The sequence below is a fragment of the Nannobrachium achirus genome (assembly GCF_963921795.1).
Source record: "Nannobrachium achirus genome assembly, chromosome: 16".
Classification (NCBI taxonomy): domain Eukaryota; kingdom Metazoa; phylum Chordata; class Actinopteri; order Myctophiformes; family Myctophidae; genus Nannobrachium; species Nannobrachium achirus.
In genome coordinates, this window is record NC_137823.1 from 1,999,385 (window position 1) to 2,023,844 (window position 24,460).

The 24,460-nt window shown below is 42.9% G+C and overlaps 1 protein-coding gene across 1 annotated transcript in view; it reads left to right on the top strand.

Annotated features, from left to right (window-relative positions):
• Nucleotides 1–23,908, top strand: part of grm1a (glutamate receptor, metabotropic 1a) — a gene marked incomplete at both ends in the record, with an annotated part of 84,588 nt that extends 60,680 nt beyond the window's left edge. The window contains 4 exons of the mRNA XM_080744163.1: nucleotides 8,212–8,338; nucleotides 16,111–16,499; nucleotides 17,031–17,578; nucleotides 23,050–23,908. Coding sequence (XP_080600289.1) covers nucleotides 8,212–8,338; nucleotides 16,111–16,499; nucleotides 17,031–17,578; nucleotides 23,050–23,908 — 1,923 coding nt within the window. The remainder of the gene's footprint in view (nucleotides 1–8,211; nucleotides 8,339–16,110; nucleotides 16,500–17,030; nucleotides 17,579–23,049) is intronic.
• Nucleotides 23,909–24,460: the final 552 nt, after the last annotated feature.

Sequence of the window (24,460 nt, forward strand, 5' to 3'; positions counted from 1 at the left end):
GTTGTTGAGTCCCTCATAAGTTGCGTTTCCATAAAGCTTGTTCGAAAATAGGAAGTGAATTTTCAGAAATTCGAAAAAAGAAAAAGCGAATTTAGCCTGTTTCCATCCACTGATTAAATGCGATTCATGGGAGACCTGGTGTAAATGACTTCCGTGGGCCTGCACACAGTGCACAGAGCTGGGATCGGGCTGATTTTTTCAGACCGAACCCGAGATGTGACCGACAGCTATTTGTCCGCCCGAATCGACGTCTCATCCCGCAAGTTTCTGCGTCTGGAAGGCGGCTGATCTGCAAGCTCACAACGCGTTGCGGATGCAAGGTGCTGTGAACTTGTAGATCGGTCACTTTTGGCACGCAACACGGTGTGACGACGATAGCCATAAATTATAACTTCCAGCAGAGGGTGCTAATATTCCGACGTTTTGTCTCTCCTGGAGTTATAACGCAGAGTCAAATTAGCTCTCGCTGGTTGAGCCTCCACGTCCCTAATCGCCTCAAAACATGTTTAAATCATGAAGTTGCTCACCTCATCGTCGAAACAGCTTTATATCTACCTATGAGCCCACTCGTTGGCATGTGTTAGTCCATATGTTTCTAATAAATTAATGTTTACTAAAACTTCTCCGAGACTCGCGTTTCCTCGTCGGAATCCTTCCGCCTTCAGAACGCTTCAGAACTACAGAACGTTGGAATACTTCCGCATACAAAAACGTCATGTCCTAGTATGAGCGAATCGCAACGGCGATCAACGTCACGTGATATGTTCGGCCATTTTTACCCAAGCAGTTCAAAAACAAGGAAAGCGATGAGACTCGGTGAAGTTTTAGTAAACATTAATTTATTAGAAACATATGGACTAACACATGCCAACGAGTGGGCTCATAGGTAGATATAAAGCTGTTTCGACGATGAGGTGAGCAACTTCATGATTTAAACATGTTTTGAGGCGATTAGGGACGTGGAGGCTCAACCAGCGAGAGCTATTTGACTCTGCGTTATAACTCCAGGAGAGACAAAACGTCCGAATATTAGCACCCTCTGCTGGAAGTTATAATTTATGGCTATGACGATGAAGTGTTAGCCATGATTTACTTGGGTGGTGTGACGGACGAGGCTTGCACACAACAGCGCCGTAAAATAAACATCCGATGCAAGGTACAGTAGTTGGGAACACGGCGCCAAAAAGTTAGGAGCTCCCTTCAGCCAAATCGATACCATGCGAGTTCAATGCATTTTAACTAAAAACCTATTCGCTTAAGCCCCTTTTCGACTGCAGCTTTAGCACCACACCACACCACACCACACTACACCACACCACACCACACTGCACCACATAAAAAATATCTACATTTTCCATTACATAAAACTATCGGTAAGAAACAAATTGACCCTTTTAACTGTGATTATAATACAATATAAATTTGTATTTCAACTATCCTTAATTATAATACACTATAATGGATTATAACTGTGATTATAATACACTATAAAGTATTAATGTATTACTATGATAATTATAATACACTATAATAGATTATGATAGTGGTTATAACACAATATAATCTATTATCATGTTTTACAACTATATCCTGGTGGTCTAAATGAAAAGTCAGTGAGTGATCAGTCATTGTGAAGTGTTTGGCCCTGTTTGGCCCAGCTCAGACCTACTCTAGATTGGATACTTTTTAGTACCACGTTTAGTACCACTTTCACACCACTCTACCCAGGTCCTTGTAGTGGAAAACCTGGCACAAGTGGGCGGTGTGGAGTGGTGTGGAGTTGGGCCAGTGGAAAGTGTTTCCATTTCCCTTTTGCGCATTTACTTTTTTTGATAAATCCTCAAAATCCACCTCCTCCAAGCGCATAAATGTTTTTGCGAATAATGAAAGTTCATTCGAATTTTGAAGTGTTTCCATTAAAAGATTGATGCGCAAAAGCCTTAATGCGCAAAAAACTGCTTTATGGAAACGCCACCACATTCCCTCAGGACTCTATACTAGTGGCCTTTCTGTTTTCGCCCGGCATTAACCCATTCAGAACGTGTACACATTATTGTGTATCATTATTTTATGCTTTAACTATTGAAAAATAGCAGATATACAAGCTCACAGCGCGGCACTTTTTGAATCCTTCTAAGATTTTTTGAAAAACCTATGTTTCTATGTCAGCAATCTGGCCAGCCATCGTCAAAGAAAAGGTCCTTTTCACTTAACTGGAGCTCAGTTATTTTGTTCTTGAGAGACTACTATGTCAGTGGTTCTCAAACCTTTTCATGTGAAGGACCCCCAAAATGATATGTATTTGGCCACGGACCCCCACTTCAAAATATCTAGTTCCAGGGACCACCCAGAAGCAAAATTTGAGTTCCAAACGTTCGCTTTGAAAATACATATAGTCAAAGATTTGCACACATTTTCATGACTTTTTCAAAAATAGCAGATCTACAAGCTCGCAGCGCGGCACTCGGTGCCGCGCTGTGAGCTTGTATATCTGCTATATTTCACTGGTTAAAGCATTCAATAATTCTGGGCCTAAATATCTTTGCTGAAAATAGCCGATCGCGACTTATTGTGAGGTTGTCTCCCAGAATATGGATCTGCTACTGGGGTTTAATGCTATTCATGGCCTTTGGATGCAGCCTACTTCAGCAGTCAGTGGGTGGGATTGGTTGTGCAGAGCAACATAATGGCTAACAGAACGCTTAGGAATGTTCAGCTTTGTCTGTGCTGAGCCAGTTTACAATAAGTGAAACATCAGAGCAAATGGCATACAAACAGCCTCTCAGACCTGGGCATTGTGCGGCCCTTACAGGGTTAATGGCAAATTACAAAATGAACACATTTTCTCATTTTACCTCATGCATGGACTAAAGCTACATTTCTTTTATTTTGACGTTTTTTATTCATGTATATATGGACGAAATGCGTACATCAGCACTTGTGTGTGATCATTGGATCGTAAAATGGCTAAAGTGGCTAAAAAAAAGAAAAGTCGATGCCGAAGGCCGGGTTTTCATCAAAAATTGGACTGCTAAGTATTTATTTACTCCTTACTAAGTCGGAGGTATAGCTGTGTGTTTAGTTTCCTCGGAGCACATCTTGCGGGGAGCACATCTTGCGGGGAGCACTGCCTTTTGGCCCGGCCCTCCACAACATTTTCTGTTGTTCATGTGGCCCCATGGAAAAAATAATTGCCCACCCCTGGGCTAAATGGTCAACTAAATAGAGGGTAAAGTAAACAAGTAACTGCTAAACACGTGATTAACCAACATAGATCTGCATAGTATAAGTAACATCAGTGAAAGCTAGCATATGGCTGGACCGTGTATGCCCAGTCATTAATGAATGTGTGACATTGTTGGCAATTTGTAGAGGGATAGTCAGTGGGAGTGTCTTGCACGGTAAAATGGTCTATCACACATTTTATAACACAAGTCTTCTTGACATTTACAGCGAGAGTCATAACAAACAATGCTGATTCTTGAGCAGCAACCTCCAAAGGAAAGGCCCCTATGACTTAAATAGGACAAATGCAAACTTTTTAGGCCCATATCATCCCATAACATCTTCCAATCAATCATTTACGTCAGGTTTTTGGGTCTGTTGATCAATGTTGAGGAGAAAAAAACCTTTAATTAAACAAAATCACAAGTATTTTTGATCATTTTGTATAAACTGTCCAAAATGTTATTACTTAAAGAAAGAATACAGACTCCCTGAGATCTGCTTGGTGCTCTCTTCCCTTGTAGATTTTGATTATTATTAAACATACATTAACCACTTCAGCCCTATATAGATTTCGGCCATTTGAAAATAGCCTATCTACAAGCTCACAATGCGTCGCTATATGCGACACATTGTGAGCTTGTAGATCGGCTATTTTCAGAAAAGAGTATTCATCCATTTTGAACCTGTGAAATGGGACATTCTGCATAATGAGTATTGAGTACGTTTACTTTTGGTACTTTAAGTACATTTTGATGCCAATACTTTTTCACTTTTACTCAAGTACATTTTGAATTCCGGACTTATTTCTATATAGCAGAATTGGTACTTTTACTTAGTATTTCTATATAGCAGAATTGATACTTTTACTAAGTATTTCTATATAGCAGAATTGATATTGTAACGACCCTGCAAGAGATGCGGTCGTAACTCGCTCCACCAAGCGAGCTAGCTCTCTTGGCGTTGCGGGTTGCTTGCCTTGTCTGCTGAGTGGGGGGCCGGGGTTCGAACTTCCGTTTGGAGGCGAACTTCCCCACTCAGTTTGCTAAACATTACAATACTTTTACTTAAGCCACCACTGGCTATTTTGATATAAATAATTAAAGGACAACTTTGTTTTTTTACAACAAGGGTTCATATTTTAGATTGTAGAGAAAAGAAAAGATGAGTGTTAAAATGTTTTCATTTACTGCTTTCTACTGTTTTAGCGATTTTAGTTTTTTGATGTCAGTGGGTGGGGGCATGCGTACAAGTGGCTAAATATGTATTTTTCGACACAAAAGCCAGAAATGTCTTTGTTACTATTTACACCAGCCCCCATAAGTCACATCTGCCCATGAAAGATTGCGGTGCATCTTGGGAATGGGCTTGTTGTGTCTAAAAATACATTATTTAACATCACTAAAACGATAGAAAAAAGTAAATGAAAACATTTTAACACTCATATTTTCTTTTCTCTAAAATATGAACCCTTGTTGTAAAAAAACAAAGTTGTCCTTTAAGTAGTGAAAGCACATGGATCAGCTGATCAGTCAGGATAAATACAAACTAAAGGGTCCCAGCATGATAGTCTTTGGGACCACCAGACCCTTACAGTAAGTTTGACAAGCCATGCATTAAGGTACCTGCACAGGCCTTAGTTATCAAACCATCTCACATAACATTTTGACACTGCTACTTGCAGTCTTTCACTCTCTGTCAGGAAACCGGTGACAGAAAGATAACAAAAAGAGGGAAGTATGACTAAGTATCAGAAGCTGCATTTTTACTATCAACTGTTTTCCAATATATCATATCAGATGGACAAAAAGTTGCAAAATAATCATTCTAAAGTAATAAGCAGAAAGATGCACTATAAAGTGCACAATAAAGGAACTTAAGCCTAAAATAATAATTCTCAAAGTGCTGCTAGTGCAAACAAAAGAAAATAATAAACTGTAATGTTGTCTAATCTTCATGGTAGAGTATGTTAATACAATATAACTTGTACAATCAGGGTGGTTGTATTTTGTCACCCTGCTCTTCTATTGAGACATTTAAGGTCTTTGCACACTGCTGCGTTTTTCGGGCCGAATATCAGAGTGAATTTCGGAGTGCGTGAATAAAACAATCAACCTCACGTTATGTCAATCACGCTTGCACACTGCCGCCCGTTTCGTATTTATTTTCGGACCAGGGTTGATTTTTCCCGATTTTCGCAGCTGTCCCACTGAGTCCCTTGGTCTCTCTCTCTTTCCTCTCTCTCTCCCTGGCCTACGGCTTTCGGATTTCCAAAACGCAACGAAAACACGCAGTGCAGTGTGCAACCACCTTAAGATCGTGTCATGTCAGGTCAAGTCTCACCTAAAGACACAGGATCTGACAGAATGTTGACCTGAGGGTCAAGATTCAATTTATCCCCTGAGCAAGCAGGCAGGCTCTGTTAGCTCAAAAAATTGTAAAAATGTCAGCACTTGTGGCCGCCAATGCCGTGGTGGTTCCTCAACTTGCTACCTCAACTTGATCACTCAATAACATATAGTATCGTCACTGTCTGACAGAAACCTCGTGTCTCTGGGGGGCGCCTGCTGGCCTAGTGGTCCAGTCGCATACACACATAGGCTCTGATGCCTGACAGCGTGTTGCGGGTTCGAGCCAAAAATAGGGCGACAAGAAATGATAAGAGGAAAGAGCAGTGCTAGGGGTGAAGTAGAGTCTGAAGAGGTGCGTTTCATTCTGTGGATGGAATATGGGGAATGAGTCTGCAGTCCTGACAGAGGGGGAGGCTGGGAGTCTCTGGTCTAGGACACAGTAGGGCCTTTTCCACCAGCAATGAACCGGTTCTGGTTCTTTCTCCCGCCTATGGGATGAACCAGAGGTGCGCTTTTCCACCAAGAACCAGAGTTGGTTCTGAACCGTAAAAGTTGGTTCGGAACCGGAAACCACAAAGTCCTTGGTTTTTGTGGTTCCAGAGCCAAATACTTGGCTCTGGTTCAATCTGGTGGAAACGCAAGCCGGTTCGCAAGAATGAACCAAGGTTACCAAGAAAGTTGAACCGGCACTGGTTCTGGAACCGGTTCTTTGCCGGTGGAAAAGGCCCCTGTAGTGTGGGCCCAGGGAGTCATAGGGAAAGTAGAGACAAACATCAAGGATTGCAAAGGGAGAGATTCAGTCCAGGTGGATCACACCCAGAACCAGTCCTTTCTGCATCTGTTGAAAAGATGTTTCACACACTGAATAAATCAAGAAAATAATACATATATAAATAATTAAATGTATAAATAAATTAATAATGCGTGTGTGCATGTGCATATATTATATATAAATTATACACACACACACACTAGGGCATTCACCAACTATTCTAATATCAAAGTCACTATTCAACGTTGTTCACCGAAGTCAAATATTTGCTTATTTTTTTATTTTATTTTATTGTTTTCTCTTTAAAAAATATATAGTTTATAAAGCTTGGCAAACATGTGTATATACTGTATATGCCTATGCAAAATATTATCGTAAATAGTAATAATGTATATCTAAACATTTTCATCAATGCAATTGTTTTTATTATTACTAAGATTCCAGTTTAAACATAGCAGCATTTATCATGTTTGGTTTTGTTCAAATTTTAGAAAACCTCATCTCCCCCCTTGGATGAGATAACCTGTTCCTCCCAGTAAATAGAAACAGAGGTATTGAGCGTAGCTGGAGGAAATGCCCTGATTCGCCTCATCCGTTCTCTGGCCAGACATACAGTAAATCCCCTGAGAGGGGAATGCATCCTCTGTCCTGCAGACTCTTGCTTCTCTGTCTCCCTGCTTTGTTTTGCTGCCCCAGTTATCATCACCCTTCTTTTACATATCCCTGCACCAGTAACAAACATCTAGTGCGTGAGCAGAGTGTAAATTCGTCTGGCCTTGTTTTTGTATGTCTGGAGCTCAGGAAGGAGGCAGCTACTCCCTGAAAAGCACCAACACAACGTTATTGTTTTGTATCCTCTTGATATCTGATTATTAATGTATTTATTTTAGATCACGTCTCAATTTTTTATGTGACCGAACGTCGCAGTTTAGTATGAGAAACAAACATATCGTGTCTCCGTCCGTCCGTCTGGCCGGCCGTGTACACTTTTTTACGGTCTATGGGTTTGCCACGGTCTATGGGTTTGACATCACACTCTGACATCACTGTGATGTCAGGGGAACCACACTAACAGAATCCCTTTTATGCCCATATATAGTGATCCCTGATGTCATCAATATTAAGCCCATATCTATCAGGACTTCATATGGGAATGCCCACATATATAGGCCACATCAGCCACATACCACACTAACAGAATCCATGTATGGCCAAGGCAGATGACCAAGACAGCCCATATCTGTGTGGCTGGTTCTACAGACAGGGATCTCCATATATGGACATACAAGGGATAGTATGTATGATGTCAGATGTCATAGACATCATAGGACTTTCACATAACGAATAACTGAATAACGAATAACTGAGAAATCATGTTTGGGGTCTCACAGCATATCTCCATATACAGTACATGGATCTCCATATATGGCAACCAGGGGTCTACATATGGGTAAGATGGCCAAGACATGTCGCCCTAGGCGTCTTAAAGCTTTATCATAGTGAAAGGTGAAGAGCTACCACCTCAACTTTTAGGTGATAAGCTATCACCTAAAATGAGAAAACAAGTGGAGGCCATAATAGTCACAGACTCACCGTGAGTCCGTGCCTCTGAAACCAGGGACAGTGATTCGTCAAGATCGACCAATCAGTGAACGGGGGAGAATGGGGAGATGTCTGAAAGTAAAAACAGAGGAGAGATGTTTAGGTTTGTGGTGATAGCCCTTCACCGCGGCTAATGACATAATGTTGTAGTTTTCTGACTTACTGGTTTATGTATTTGTATTCCATGTTGTTCTGTTCCTTACCATAGCCTCTGCTGGTGTTGGGATTAACGGCTGTGCTTTCTCTAATGTCTGCGCGCAGGTGATCAGGAAAGGTGAGGTGAGCTGCTGCTGGATCTGCACGACATGCAAGGACAACGAGATCGTCCAGGATGAGTTCACGTGCAAAGCCTGCGAGCTGGGATGGTGGCCTGATGATGAGCTGGAGGGTAAGTGAGGCACTGTCTCCATCCCACGTCCTGATGATGAGCTGGAGGGTAAGTGAGGCACTGTCTCCATCCCACGTCCTGCTTACTCTGAATACCCGTCAGCAGGTATTCAGAGTAGGTGTTAGGGCATTCACCAAATATTCGTATATTCAAACATTCGAATATCAAAGTCACTATTCGATGTTTTTCACCGAAGTCGAATATCAGCTTATTTTTCTTATTGTTTTCTCTTTAAAAAATCACACCCGTGTGAACTGAGCGGTGGTCGTGGAGGCTGTGCAACAGCACTACTGGGTGGGTGCAGCGGGGTTAGTGTGCTTTACAATGCTGTAGTTTCTTCACACACTCTAATTTATTTGACCCTAAAACATTCAGTTTGTTAATAATAATAATAATACTTGACCACACATGCTGACCCACTCTTCTCCCCTGTGTGTGTGTGTGTGTGTGTGTGTGTGTGTGTGTGTGTGTGTGTGTGTGTGTGTGTGTGTGTGTGTGTGTGTGTGTGTGTGTGAGAACAACAGCGCCCCTCCCTTAACATGTGTGGTCAGAAAAGGTACTGCAGGCTTGAGGCTACATACACGGACGGACGGCCGGACGGACGCATACACACACGGCCACGTATAGGAGACTGTGTGACCACCGCTCAAAAATATGTAGTTTATAAAGCTTGGCTAGATTGGAAGTCATAAGAATGAGTTGTCAATGCCCCTGGCGGATGAATTTGTTAATGCTCTATACCAGGGGTTCTCAAACCTTTTAAGGCTGTGACCCCCAAAATAAACATATTTGAACTGGGGACCCCCACCCTGACAAGCACTTGGAATTGTAGGTATTACATTTAATGTGACTCGGTTCCGCAGATAAATATTGTGAAAATAGCAGATCTACATGCTCACAAGGCCTCGCAATGCAAGGCGTTGTGAGCATGTAGATCGGCTATTTTCACAATGTTTGCCTCTTGCTTACTTATTATTTGACATTTTGGCCAGTCCTGTCGAATATTCGACTATTCGAATACTTTGAGGTTGAATAATTCGAATACTAAAAAATCACTATTCGTGAATGCCCTAGTAGGTGTCATGTTTTTCATTCTTGCAACAATAACATACAATACAGAAATCGCTAGTCATATGTTGTTGTTGTTAGATCTTGGGGGCTCAAACTTAACACTACAGTCCATATCTCCTCACTGCCACTGGCTCATTACTTTATAATTAGATCTATTACTGGGAGACATTCTTTTCTACAGAACTGTACACAGAAACAAACAACAATACAAATCAGCACACAAAAATGCAGTAGTGTAAAGGGTTATGGTTTAGATTAAGAACCGCCATCCCAAATCTTTCAAATCGGCCTCATGGTAGCACTTCACATTCTGGCGTATAACTGTTGAATCGGATTCCTCGGATCATGATGCAACTCTCCATTTAGGCCGCACCCATTTGTGCTGTGGTAGTAATATTTATAGTGTAACAAATAAGTGTACTGTATGTAGTCTACAAGAAAATCTCACTAGGCTACTACATTTAGATGTACCTGCTGCTGTCAATCTAACAGCTGACAACCATGGACTGTGACCTCCACTTCTCCTCTGTGTCAGCATAAAACCTGTACTAAGTGATACTATACATGGTCATTGCAACTTAACCAGTCAGCCTTATTATAAACTGTATGGTACTAGTATAGATGCTTAGATTCTATCTCCGTCTAGGGAGAGCACTTTGGTGTATAAAAGGTGTCCCATATGACACTTCAGGAGGAGTTCTGCCCAACAGGGCAAAGCTCTGGCCAGCAGGCCAGAGCTCTCTATGCTGTGTATGCTGTATGCTGTTTCTCTGATGCTGATGAATCTTCTTCAATAAATGGTTGACTTCACCCTGACTGGATATTAATATTTTTCTATAACAGTTGGCGACCACGAAGGGACCAATATTTCATCTTTACCATAGATGGATACTTGGTCAAAAGAACTCTGGGTTGAAGGAACATTTTTGGAAAGGAGATTTTTGAAAGCAGACCTAAAGCAGGTCCACCACCATGAAGAACAAAGAGGAGACCGCTACAGAAGCAACTTGCAAGCTATGCAAAACCAGCAAGAACTGACTTTCAAGCAGATCTACAAGGTCGAGACCTCACAGATTAACAATAATCTTGTGATGACTGCAGCCTGTGGTGACAAGGAGGGCAGATTGCTATTCACCAACATGGAGAGCAAGTCGGGCACCAAGAAACAACACAGACTGACAGCGGAGGTGACGAAATCGACACCATGTCGAACACCAACATGACTTTTGCCACAGTAGGAGGGGACGAAGCCAAGGAGACACACATGCGGTGTGAGAGCCACTGAACTGGAGCCCCCCAGCCCAGTGGAGATCCAACAGAAGCAGAGCTAACCACCACAGGCCATAAGCCAAATGAAGATGGGCAGATGGAGGACAACGCCATGAAGACTACAACAATTATATGTTTGATATGAAGCTGAGTAATTTATATAGGAATAATATTAGCTAAAAGTTGAGATCTAAAATATGAGTCAACAAGGCATTTGCCACTAATGTAAGAATATTTGGTTTTATAGTCTAAACTCTGTTGTTTCAACATTGAAGAGTTGTCAGGCAGCTCCGGGAACGTGGTGACTGTCAAGGAAAACGCTTGAGTCAGACGGGAGTACATGCGGGCTCTTGATTTTGTAAAACAGAGTTTCAAAGTACAAACAAATATAGATTCACATTTACTAAATTCTAACTTTCTCATATCTCAGCGGAAAAGTTCTGTTTAAGAAAAGAAAAAAACAGTACCTGTGTAACTCAGGGTGCTATTTAATTATAGCTTCACGGGGGAACCGTGGTAGACTAGAAATACCTTGCATGATAGAAGGTGTTTGCCGTATAGAACTCGGACGTGTAATACCTTAAGTCAAAGGTGTTAGCCGTGGAACGCGGACGTATAGCTATTTAACATATAGCTATCATGTGGAAATCATGAATTAATTATTTAAATTGCTATATCAACATGTAATTGTCTGAAAGGTCTATTGATTTGGCACTCTATAAATATCCTGTTGTATGTAAATGAATAGAGTATTCATTCACAAAAAAAAAGGATGGAATGTGGTAGTAATATTTATAGTGTAACAAATAAGTGTACTGTATGTAGTCTACAAGAAAATCTCACTAGGCTACTACATTTAGATGTACCTGCTGCTGTCAATCTAACAGCTGACAACCATGGACTGTGACCTCCACTTCTCCTCTGTGTCAGCATAAAACCTGTACTAAGTGATACTATACATGGTCATTGCAACTTAACCAGTCAGCCTTATTATAAACTGTATGGTACTAGTATAGATGCTTAGATTCTATCTCCGTCTAGGGAGAGCACTTTGGTGTATAAAAGGTGTCCCATATGACACTTCAGGAGGAGTTCTGCCCAACAGGGCAAAGCTCTGGCCAGCAGGCCAGAGCTCTCTATGCTGTGTATGCTGTATGTTGTTTCTCTGATGCTGATGAATCTTCTTCAATAAATGGTTGACTTCACCCTGACTGGATATTAATATTTTTCTATAACAGTGCCTAACTCGATTTCCTGCCATTTCTCTTCAAAACTCCCCTTTTTTTTTAAATCGCATACAGGTCAATAAGTCAAAGCATACAGAAGTGCCACAACCCTGGTATGCTACAGATTCTCACAAATTGCTACACATTATCTCTGGAGTCAAGTGATCAATATGTATCAGTCAGATCTCTTATTCCATTCTGATAGGTATCATGCTTTTGCCTAAACAAACCCTTTACTATAATCTCTTCAGTCTATGGGAAATACACAGTTCCTGGCAGAGCGGGAGTTAAATGAACGCTCAGTATTTTACAGTCCATCTCTCCTCTCTCTAACCCAATCAACCCAGACGACCCTCAGCAGTTCAGAACCACCCTAACAAGGCAACATAAATAGCACTTCTTCATCACACTCTATTTCAACACCATATATCCATACAGTATGTGTTTTGTCATATTAATCTTCCATCAGCGGCTCTCTCAGCTGATAACATCCCCTCCCCCTTCTCCTCTCTACCTGCCAAACACTTCTTCACTTAGTTGGCTCTCTGCCAGGCTGCTGTACGATTTCTCTTGCCTCTCCATTAGAGATGGACCGATTGCAAAATTCTTGGCCGATAGCGATCCCCCGGTTTTATGAAGGTCTGACCTGCCAAAAACAATTTTTCCGATACCGATTTCTTTAGCTAAGAACTAGAAAATAGGGTTGCTCCAATACCCCTTTTTTTCAGGCCAAGTAGGCCTACAAGACATACTTCAATTTGAGTACCAATAAGCTAGAAGAACACTAATGCCAAATCAATCACAATAGTACAATATCCAAAATCACAGACAATATCCAGTCTAATATGACCGTCTGGACTAGGCAGGAGGAAAGCAGGTGACGCATGCTTTTTTTCCCCCTTCTTTTTGGAGACGACATTGACACAGTATTATGGAATATATCCTTACATTGCAAAGGTAATCAGCACCATCTGTATTATGTAGGCTGCCACTAAGTAGACTGGCTGCTACTTGCTAATGTTTACTTTAGTCACAGGACCAGAGCATCATGCTGTGCAGTGCCATAGACACAATTGGCATAAAACCGGTATTTATGTCAGTGACCTACCGGTCACCGATTCGGCCGGTTTGATATCATACCTGCCGATTTGGCCGATTCCGATTCCCATCCCTACTCTCCATCATTTGTTGCGGCCCAGCATTTATTTAGACAGCAAGCTGCTGAGCTGAGAGATGCCCTCAGTTCCCGGGTGAGCAATTAACACAGCCAGAGTCCTGCCCCCCCCCCCCCCCCCTCCCCCCTTCATTCTGATTATGAGAGCTTGTGTGAATATGTTTTTACGTCGACCTATACATTCAATTGGTTGTGGCTTTTTAAAAGGTCCTTTGAGATCCCTTGCCATTTGTTGTTTTATGTTGAGGTCAAGACAGAGTGCGCTGAGAGAAGGGGTAAGCAGGAGTGAGTGTGTATTTGAATTATTCAACGGAAAGCTACTTAAAGCTCTGGCATGACAGTATAGGTTTTAGAGGCATAACGGATTTGTGAGAAAGGATAAAGATAAGTGCATTTTCATCTTTGCCAACCTTGGCCATTTGGACCGTGTGTCAGTCTGATGTCCAGATAAGCTAAGCTGGGTGGTCAAAAGAAAAGGTGATAAGAGTTCTCAGGAGTGCAGCTAAGGTATGGCAACATGACTGGTGTCTTGCACGCGCGTGAAGCCAGTCATGTTGCCATACCTTAGCAACAGGCATGATACATTTATTTACATTTAATTTTTTCCCCCGTTTCTACGGTTTCTTGGGCTGGATATGGCAGCCTGGAACGGTTGCAAGTGCAGCTAAACTTGGCATGTTAGTAAACGTGCCACAATTAAGAATAATGCATTGCACCTGTGCAGCTGACCTGCGGAACCTGGGAATATACCATTTTTTCAAGATGGGGAGAATAAAAGTGTGGAGAATATAATTATAATACCTTGTTAAAGTGACCATTTTGTAAAATTTTGCATTTGTAATTATTTTACTGTAAATTTAACAACATAACCAGAACAGATAGACTAAGAGACATTCGTGGATTTATATTTAAAAGTAACTTTTATTTTCACCCCCTGGACCCAGGGTATGGCAGCTGCATACCCCTGCCATACCCAATTGACACCCCTGTTTTTGAGTGCAGTTCTTTCATAGAATTGTAACCAAGTGATATCTTTTGCAGTATATTTTTATACCATGCAAATTCACATTTGGTTTAATTTCGGAAAGATTAATGAGGCAGATAACCTAATGAGAGAAAACTACATTTCGATTGATAGATTGCTGGTTCTTGTCATTTTCATATTGAACAAATGCCTGTGGTTTTCCCTATGCGTAGGCCTTGGCTGTGATGGCAGTGACTGTAATGCTATTAGGAGCGGTGCATAATTTGTGGGCTTTTAAACCGACTCGAGGGACATCAACGTTCTTCCATTAAGCTGCAGGAAGTTCCTCTGTGTGCTGGATGACAAATATACTACTAGTGTGTCATGAATCATTACTTATGATGATCAAATATTCACAGGCACAAGTAACACACACACACATGCACACGCATGGTCGCGCGCACACACACACACGCACGCACGCACGCACGCACGCACACACACACACACACACATGCGTGAGTTCTGACAGGGCTACAGCTTTTGTGTCGGTGTGTGTGAATTAGTTCTCCCGAATGACAGGGCCATCTTTGAAGTGTCATGATGTCACCTCCATTACCGTTATCACCTCCCCGGTGTCTCTAAATCTGCTCTTTTCTCCTGCTTCTGCATCGTTATTCCTTGATATGGTCTGATGTTTTCTAAAAGAATACCTGTGTGTGTGTGTGTGTGTGTGTGTGTGTGTGTGTGTGTGTGTGTGTGTGTGTGTGTGTGTGTGTGTGTGTGTGTGTGTGTGTGTGTGTGTGTGTGTGTGTGTGTGTATACACATTTAAGATCCTGTAACTTAAACATACATATGGGTAGCCCCCATGGGACTACAGGTATTATAGCAGGGACTGTACTGCTCGGTTATGTATAATCTATGGACATAAAAAGGATTTCTCATTTTGTACTTGCTGTATTTAGGGGCTGTACATTTTAAGTACTTTTTATGGTAATCAGTAAAACAGACCTATTATGACTTATGATGGGGGACAAAAAATGTAACGGGTATAACAGGGGTCTTCAACAGGGGGTCCAGGACCCCTAGGTGGTCCTCAGACTTACTACAGGGGGTCCTCCAAATCTTTGTGTGATAGAAAGCTTTTTTTCTCCTTTTTTTAATGAACCACTTGAACCCTAGTGTCCATATTCGGAGAACTTTAGCCAAAAATAGCAGATCTACAAGCTCACACCGCCTTCCGCTGTGAGCTTGTAGATCGGCTATTTTCGGCAACAAGCTTTGGTGTAGAGGGAAAAAAGAGCAGACAGCAAAAGTACAGAGTGAAAGGTCAAGTTTTATAAGTATTGACGGTTCAAGTAAATATCTGAAAACACAAATTGACTCCAAAATCACTGATGATTGTGCTGTCAAACGATGAAACTATATGGAATCTGGGGGTCCCTGCTTCATCTCTTTCTCAACTAAGGGGTCCTTGGCTAGCCTGACACTCAGCCTCAATTGACATTTCGTTTCACTCCATTCAAAAATGTAAAGGGGTGTGGCTAGCAATGGGGGGGGGGGGGGGGGTCCCAAACGTTTTTGTCTCAGGGCACCCCATAAATATTTTTTGAATCCGAAGCACCCCTACATTATAATTTTCACTCCCAGCACCTTAACTTTATAGCATATCGTCGTTGTCGGGTGGAAACCTTGTATGCCCAAAACTGTTCGTTTTGTATTTATCATCTATAAAATGTACTAAACTAGTGAAACAGCCGATCTACAAGCACACAATCGCGAGGCGTTGTGTGCTTGTAGATCTGCTGTTTTCACTATAGTTTTGTGCGACAGAGGTTTCTGCCTGACAGTGACGATATTTTAGTGATTATGTTGCGGGAAGAAAACGTTCAGCCATTTTGGTTAGAACTGACTGAAAATAACTTTATACTTCCAAGTTTAAAATGATAGGCCTACTAAATATTTCTTCAAGTGTCCAAATAAATTCCAAACGTCACCCACTTTGAAAACCCCTGCCATAGAGACACAATAATCAGGCTGGTAATCTTTCCTTCCGATCTTTCCCAGGCTGCCAGCCGCTGCCTCTGAAGGTCCTGGACTGGTCGGCCCCCGAGTCCATCGTGGCGGTGGTCTTCTCCTGCGTGGGCATCCTGGTCACCGCCTTCGTCACCCTCATCTTCATCCAGTACCGCGACACGCCCGTGGTCAAGTCCTCCAGCCGCGAGCTGTGCCTGATCATCCTGACGGGCATCTTCCTGGGCTACATCTGCCCGTTCACGCTGATCGCCCGCCCCACCGTGGTCTCCTGCTACCTGCAGCGCCTCCTGGTGGGCCTGTCCTCGGCCATGTGCTACTCCGCCCTGGTGACCAAGACCAACCGCATCGCCCGCATCCTGGCGGGCAGCAAGAAGAAGATCTGCACCAAGAAGCCGCGCTTCATGAGCGCCTGGGCCCAGGTGCAGTGTTGATTTGGTCGACTAAAACTGTGACGAAAAAAATGTTTGTCGGCTGCATTTTCTTCACTGACGAAAACGAAATATAAACTATGATGCTGTGATGACTAAAACTAAGACTAAATGTATTGACAATTTCGTCAACACAATAAAAACTGGACTAAAACGTTATAGGGAGGGAGTAGTGGAGAAGAGAGTCATGTTATGTTTGGTTGCTCTCGGGTGTTGCATGCTGAAAATAGCCGATCTACAAGCTCACAACGCGTCGCAGCGCGACGCGTTGTGAGCTTGTAGATCGGCTATTTTCAGCACACAACCAAGTGTAAAATCAGTCATTACGATGCCATCAAGGCCTGCCAAAATACATTTTAGTTAACTAAATCAACTGTAGATTTAGTCGACTAAAATTAGACTAAAACTAAAACTTTTCAGGTGACTAAAATTATGACTAAAACTAAATTATATTTCATTCAAAAGACTATGACTAAAAAACTAAATGAAAGTTTTGCTGTCAAAAACAACATTGCCCTGCAGGTGGTCATCGCCTCCATGCTGATCAGCGTGCAGCTCACGCTGGAGATCGCGCTCATCGTCCTGGAGCCGCCGGCGCCCATCAAGTCCTACCCGAGCATCCGCGAGGTCTACCTCATCTGCAACACCAGCAACGTGGGCATGGTGGCGCCGCTGGGCTACAACGGCCTGCTGATCCTCAGCTGCACCTACTACGCCTTCAAGACGCGCAACGTGCCCGCCAACTTCAACGAGGCCAAGTACATCGCCTTCACCATGTACACCACCTGCATCATCTGGCTGGCCTTCGTGCCCATCTACTTTGGCTCCAACTACAAGATCATCACCACGTCCTTCTCCGTCAGCCTGAGCGTCACCGTGGCGCTGAGCTGCATGTTCTCGCCCAAGATGTACATCATCATCGCCAAGCCCGAGAAGAACGTGCGCAGCGCCTTCACCACGTCGGACGTGGTGCGCATGCACGTCGGAGACGGGAAGTCCGTGACTCCCGCCGGGAGCAGCAGCCTGTTCAACATGTTCCGCCGGAAGAAGACTGGATCTGGCAACGCCAAGTGAGTGACCTTCTATGAGGCTTTATGTTACGCTACTTACAAGGTTCCCCAATTAGTTTTCCCTCCCAGGGCTGAATTATGTCTAGGGTACCATGCCGAGGGCCACAACATTGCAGGGGGCGACGGTGGCTTTCACGCTACTCCAGCGACAGTTCAGATATCATTGTTGTCGGGTGAAAATCTTGTATGTCCAAAACCGTTCGTTTTGCATTTGCGGTATCATTTTAAAAATTATTTAAGCTAGTGAAAACAGCCGTTCTACAAGCACACAACGCCTCGCACCGCGAGGCGTTGTGTGCTTGTAGATCTGCTGTTACTTTTGTGCGACGGCCTTGTATGAAGAAGCGGGGCTTTACTCTGCTAAAGAATGTACACATTTGGAGATACGAGGTTTCCACCCGACAATGATGACATACTAGTGTTGTTGCTGCTCTTATACCACCATTATTACTGGGGTTGGTGGGGGCCAGACAGTAGCCCCCCGCGGGCCGCAAATGGCCCGCTGGCCGCCTATTGGGGAACCCTGCACTACTAAATGATGCTTATTGGGGTGTCTGTGCAGATCAAATGATAATTTGAGGCCTGAATACTCAAATGGTGGCTGTGAATCATCTAGTGATCTCCTAATGTTTTATTTTGTGAATCGGCAGTATCATGCGTAGAATATTTGTACCGTAAATGATAATTATTTCGATGACAAGAGTGAAAGAATGTAAGAGTGAATTCATATTGTGGAATCTTTAATGCAGAGATGATTTTGAGTCTTCAGGCATCTTGCTATCAACACAGTTTATTTTCTTCTCAGCACCTCAATGTGTTTCATGTCAGTCTTTATTGTCAAATTGTTTAGATGGTACAGTTTATAAATGAGAGGAAGAATTAGATATGACACATGCCCTGCCCCCTTAGAATACAATATAACTTGGCTGTCAATGGAGATTCAATTTAATAAAGGCTACCCAAGTGTAACTTGGGTATTGATTAATTTGAGACCAGTAGACCATGCTGGTGATCTCTAATGATGATTAAGGTATTTTTTTAACTCACTTAAATGTTACCAACACACTTCTATTGAGACCCCACTTACGCTTTGATTTATACTTTGTTGTACGACAGTGTCCTGTGGCGAAAATAATTTATGTTTTCGTCGCATGACACTGGTATACAATGGAGTATACATTAAGCATATAGGCCAGGGCCATTTGGGGGGCATTATTGCTTATAAAGGCATACCCCATATAGGGACACCAGGGTTAATGTGGTTAAATATAAGACTTGCATAAAACTCTGTTGAGATCCGCAGCAAAGACACAGCAACAACTGTCTTAAAGTAAGCAACTGGACAAAGAACGAGACGGGTCCAACTAAAATTATCTCTCTGTGTTGTCTTTCACCCTTACAACGCTGTGTTGTAACAACTTTAAGCTGTATAGAGTACTGGTCTGATGGAGTGATATAGCCTGGCAAATGTCTAGGCTCAGGGTTCTAGAACCCCTGGCCTGGAGAGCTACTCTGTCAAAATATCTTGGTGCAGTATCTAGAGCATACATGGGCAAAAGGCCCACCTTCTCTTAATGCGGCCCGCAGGTTAATACCGGAATACTGATATATTATTGATTTCAGCTGTTACCATTCCAACCATGACCTGCTTTGATTCCGTCAGTCAATATTAGTAGCTTAATGGCTAGTATAGTAGTATTAAAATGTATTTTTTTATGTCCAATGTATTTGTATATAGGTTCATAGAGTTAACATGACTATTTAACTTAACTAAATGCATTTGAAATTAGATAAAAATGTTACATTTCAGGATTCCAATTCAAAAACAACAAAAACTAATTCAGGACTCAATTCAAAAGAAGCGAAAATAGCCGATCTACAAGCTCAAAACGCATCGCACGCGATGCGTTTTGAGCTTGTAGATCTGCCATTTTTGCTTCTTTTGTATGAGATACTAGAATGACATAGTAGGACGTAGCAATATGCAATGTGGCCCTCTGGAGTGAAGGTGGAAATATAGTGGTGGGCAACTTTGATGATGGTGAGGCCATCATCAAAGTTGCCCACCCCTGATCTAGAGGGATCTGGTATATAGTAAATTCCTGAGTGCTCATTTAAATCTGAGAGTTGAACAATGGTCCCTTACACTCTCAGAGTGAAATGAACACAGGATGTACAGTCATTTTGTCAGCCAAATGATGGTTGAGTCAAATGACCAACTGTTTAGCAGACATTTGGTGGTTAGTTTGCCGTCTTGCCCATGTGGCTGGTAGGGTGAAAGTCTCTTTAGAGCAGTGTTTCTCAACCTTTTTTCTGCAAGGGCACACTTTTCATGTCCCAAGAATCCATGGGCACGCCAACATAATAGAGGGGCGTAAATATCGTCACTGTCGGGAAGAAACCTTGTATCTCCAAGTTTCAAATGTGTACGTTTCTTCGCAAAGTAAAGCCCTGCTTCATCATACAAGGCTGTCGCACAACAGTAGTGAAAACAGACGATCTACAAGCACACAACGCCTCGCGGTGCGAGGCGTTGTGTGCTTGTAGATCAGCTGTTTTCACTAGTTTGAATCATTTTTAAAATTATAAATACAATACCGGCTTTCAAGCAGTTTCAAGGGGCACACTTGACCCTTCTCAGGGGCACACCAAAGGTCCCCAGGCACAGTGGTTGAGAAACACTGCTTTAGAGAAATCTGTTGAGATTGTTGGGCAGCCAGATAATACCCTTTGACAACGTAGCCTCCAGGTGGGACATTTGCAACCCTTTTGGTTTTGGTTTATTCTGAATTCCTCTCACATTTAAAGGACCGTACTGGCATCACGGCATTCCATCGTTTATTCACACACTGAGACCACATATCCTTGTAGACCGTTTTTCTGTAATTTCCACTTTCCTTTTTTATATTGTGTATATTCACATTTCACATCTCATTCAAATGTTACTGAGACTACGTGAACATAAACTTAACCTTGACTAAACTTGACTGCAGCGATAAGATCCCATTTCCAGATAAAATGCAGTGCTTAACCACTTAAGCCCTACTTTATAGTTTGTCATACAGCGGTGTTGCATAGCATTAATAGCTTATCTAAAGCTCACAGAGGTTGTAGATTAGCTATTTTCATTTTAATAGCGATTTGATACATATCACGATACACGGACGATATTGGTTCATTCATGGCGATACGATACGATTCGATTCAATGATTTAAAATCGATATAGTAACTATTTAGCAAAGACATTAAATCTGTGTGAAAGGTGTGGATAGAGCAGGTTTTTAAGGGAAAGATGTATTATTATGGATATAACTAAGTAAACACTGTGATTATCTGCCAAATACATGGACATTGTATATTGAAAAACCTGCACCTTGACATGAACCCAGAGATTACACACATTTAATCTCTGATAGGCCGGTGTAGCTACATGGAAAGTAAAAGTAATTAAACCACTCCTTTTCATTTTTCTTCTTAAAAATGCTAAATACAATGCTCAAGTAGGTACTGTAGTATCGATACAATAGATTCTTTGCACTGCCGATTCGATACGATACAAAATAAAACGATACGATTCGATTTTAGCTGTTTCCATTTCGATATACTTCAAAATGTTTAAGTTAAAAACGATATTTCGATACAGTTACTATATCGTTACACCCCTAATGCTAGGTTAAAAGTGGTGAAAGTAAAAAAAAAAAAAAGACAAAATCCAGTCTTGAAATTCTACTGTCAATTTGGCTTGTAATGCAAGGATGGGTGTAGTTTTACACACCTTTTCAACATGAAATGTAATGAAAGAAGTGGGTAAGAACCAAATTAAAAGCGATCTAAAAAAGAAAAGCCCAGAAAAGCGTCTACCTTTATGTGCAATATGTGGTTGATGTTGTGAAGAGACAACGGCATCGTCGTGATGCCATATGGTCCTTTGACAGTTCTCAGCATGAATGCTTCTCTGTCGTCCCCTCACTAATCACATCCTCTCCCCACTTTGCACTAAACTGTGTGTCATTTTCAGGCCGGTTTGAGCACTAGCAGAAAATATGTTGCGAGTGCATGTGGCACATTTCAGCTCGATAAGCACTAAAGATGCACAGATTTAACCCATTTAGAACGGGTACACATTATTGTGTATCATTATTTTATGCTTTAACTATTGAAAAATAGCAGATATACAAGCTCAGTGCCGCGCTGCGAGCTTGTAGATCTGCTATTTTTGAAAAAATCGTGAAAATTAGAATTTTGACCCGATTCTATAAGTGTCTTTTGAATCCTTCTAAGATTTTTTGAAAAAACAATGTTTCTATGTCAGCAATCTGGCCAGCCATCGTCAAAGAAAAGGTCCTTTTCACTTAACTGGAGCTCAGTTAGTCTGTTCTTGAGAGACTACTATGTCAGTGGTTCTTAAACCTTTTCATGTGAAGGACCCCCAAAATTATATGTATTTGGCCACGGACCCCCATCTCAAAATATTTAGTTCCAGGGACCACCCAGAAGCAAAATTTGAGTTACAAACGTTCACTTTGAAAATACATATATTCAAAGATTTGCACACATTTTCACGACTTTTTCAAAAATAGCAGATCTACAAGCTCGCAGCGCGGCACTCGTGCCGCGCTGTGAGCTTGTATATCTGCTATTTTTCACTGGTTAAAGCATTCAATAATTCTAGGCCTAAATCAGCTGAATGGCTCTGACACTGTTCATAATGCTCTCCCCTGCGGCACATTATGAACCACTATAAACGTGTGAAGTGCCACCATTGGTTAAATGTTTGGAGCTAACGATCAGACCCTGTGCAGTGCTATTAACGTAAGATCATGTCAAGTATTTTAACATGCGTTGTGCTTAATTTATACTCATGCGTCATAAGTCGATGCCGCGTGCCGAAAGTTGCTGATCTACAAGCTCACAACACCTCATCGCGAGCGTGAGTGATGGTAGATCGTCAACTTCCGGCTTGCGACAAAGTATAAATCAGGCTTACCCAGCAAGCACGGTCCAATCAGTGATGTCTCGATCGGGGCCAGATCACAGCCCATATGGGGACGATCTTGACGTCATTACCAGGACGTCTTATGGACTTTATTGTTTGACAGGATTTATGTTGGTTGAAATCAGGTGATATTCTAGGTCAGATAAATATCATAACTAGTTAGATATGTCCCAGAATATAACCTTATATGCTCATATTTCAACTAACATTACAAACAATAACAATAATCCTCTCAAACAAAAAAGTCCATATGACGTCCTGGTAATGAAGTCCATATCATCCCCATATGGGCTGTGATCTGGCCCTAATCGAGACGTCACTGATTGGCCCCGGTCCTGACCGTGCTTGCTGGGTTAAGAAATGTTGAAATATTGCTGTTCTGTTGGTCAACTGTTGTTTTGATGTTGTTTTGTCTGCAAACCACACCTCCCTGTTTTCCCGCGATAGTAACTTGGGTCTTTATCTCGTTTATAGTTCTAATGGCAAGTCTGTGTCATGGTCTGAATCAGGTGCAAGACACCCTCCGAGGGGGGGGAATGTGTGGCACAGACTGTCTGTGCATGTGAGGAAACAGGAAGCCGGCTGGAATCAGACGGCGGTCATCAGGCCCCTAACTAACACCCCCGACCCCCACAGCTGTGAGCCCGCCGCCCATGACCTTGGCACAGACCCCCAGCTCCTCCCCCACAACAACAACCCACCCGACTCTAAGGCGACTCTGCGCAACGCGGCAGAGGAGGACGGCGGCGGCGAGGGGGACGGCGTGCACCGCCCTCTAGTGTGGACCCCCGCCCCCACCACCCGCCCCGGAGCGTGTCGCCCCGAGCTGCCGGACTCCGACTCGGGAACGCCGGCTTCCCATTTGCCGACTCGCTTAGCAAACTGCGCCGCCGCCGAGCAGCGCCCCCAGGGGGCGGTGGTGGACACGCACACCTCCGGCGTCCCCGTGCTGAAGGTCGGAGCGGCGACGGATCAGCCTCTGGTCTCGGCTCTCGCCTCTCGGCTCCCGCTGCAGGGGGCTTTCGGAGAGGAGGGGTCCGAGGGCGAGGAGGAACGGGACCTCTTGCGCAGCTACGCGTTCGACGAGACCAGGGACGAGGACATTTACGAGGAGGAGGAGGGAGGGGAGGATCTGACGCTGCAGAGCAAGTTGACGCTGCTGGAGGATTCCTTGGCTCTGTCTCCCCCCTCCCCCTTCAGGGACTCTGTGTGCTCTGTGGGGGGGTCTCTGTCGGGGTCCCCCGCCGCCGAGTCGTCCACCGGAAGCCCGCCGAGCTCCGTCTACACCGCCGACATCCTCCAAGACTTCAGACAGAGCTCCTCGACACTGTGAGAGCACTAACGGGCACTGCTGACACACAATCACTATCAGCACACGCACACGCACACACACACACACACACACACACACACACACACACACACACACACACACACACACACACACACACACACACACACACACTAGGGCATTCACCAAATATTCGAATATTCGAATATTGAAGTCACTATTCGACGTTGTTCACCGAAGTCGAATATTCACATATTTTTCTTTTTTCTTATTGTTTTCTCTTTAAGAAATATATAGTTTATAAAGCTTGGCTAGATAGGAAGTCATACGAATGTGTTGTCAATGCCCATGGTGGATGAATTTGTTAATGCTCTATACCAAGGGGTTCTCAAACCTTTTTAGGCCGTGACCCCCAAAATAAACATATTTGAACTGGGGACCCCCACCCTGACAAGCACTTGGAATTGTAGGTATTACATTTAATGTGACTCGGTTCCGCAGAGAAATATTGTGAAAATAGCAGATCTACATGCTCACAACGCCTCGTAGATCGGCTATTTTCACAAAGTTCGCCTCTTGCTTACATTTGACAGT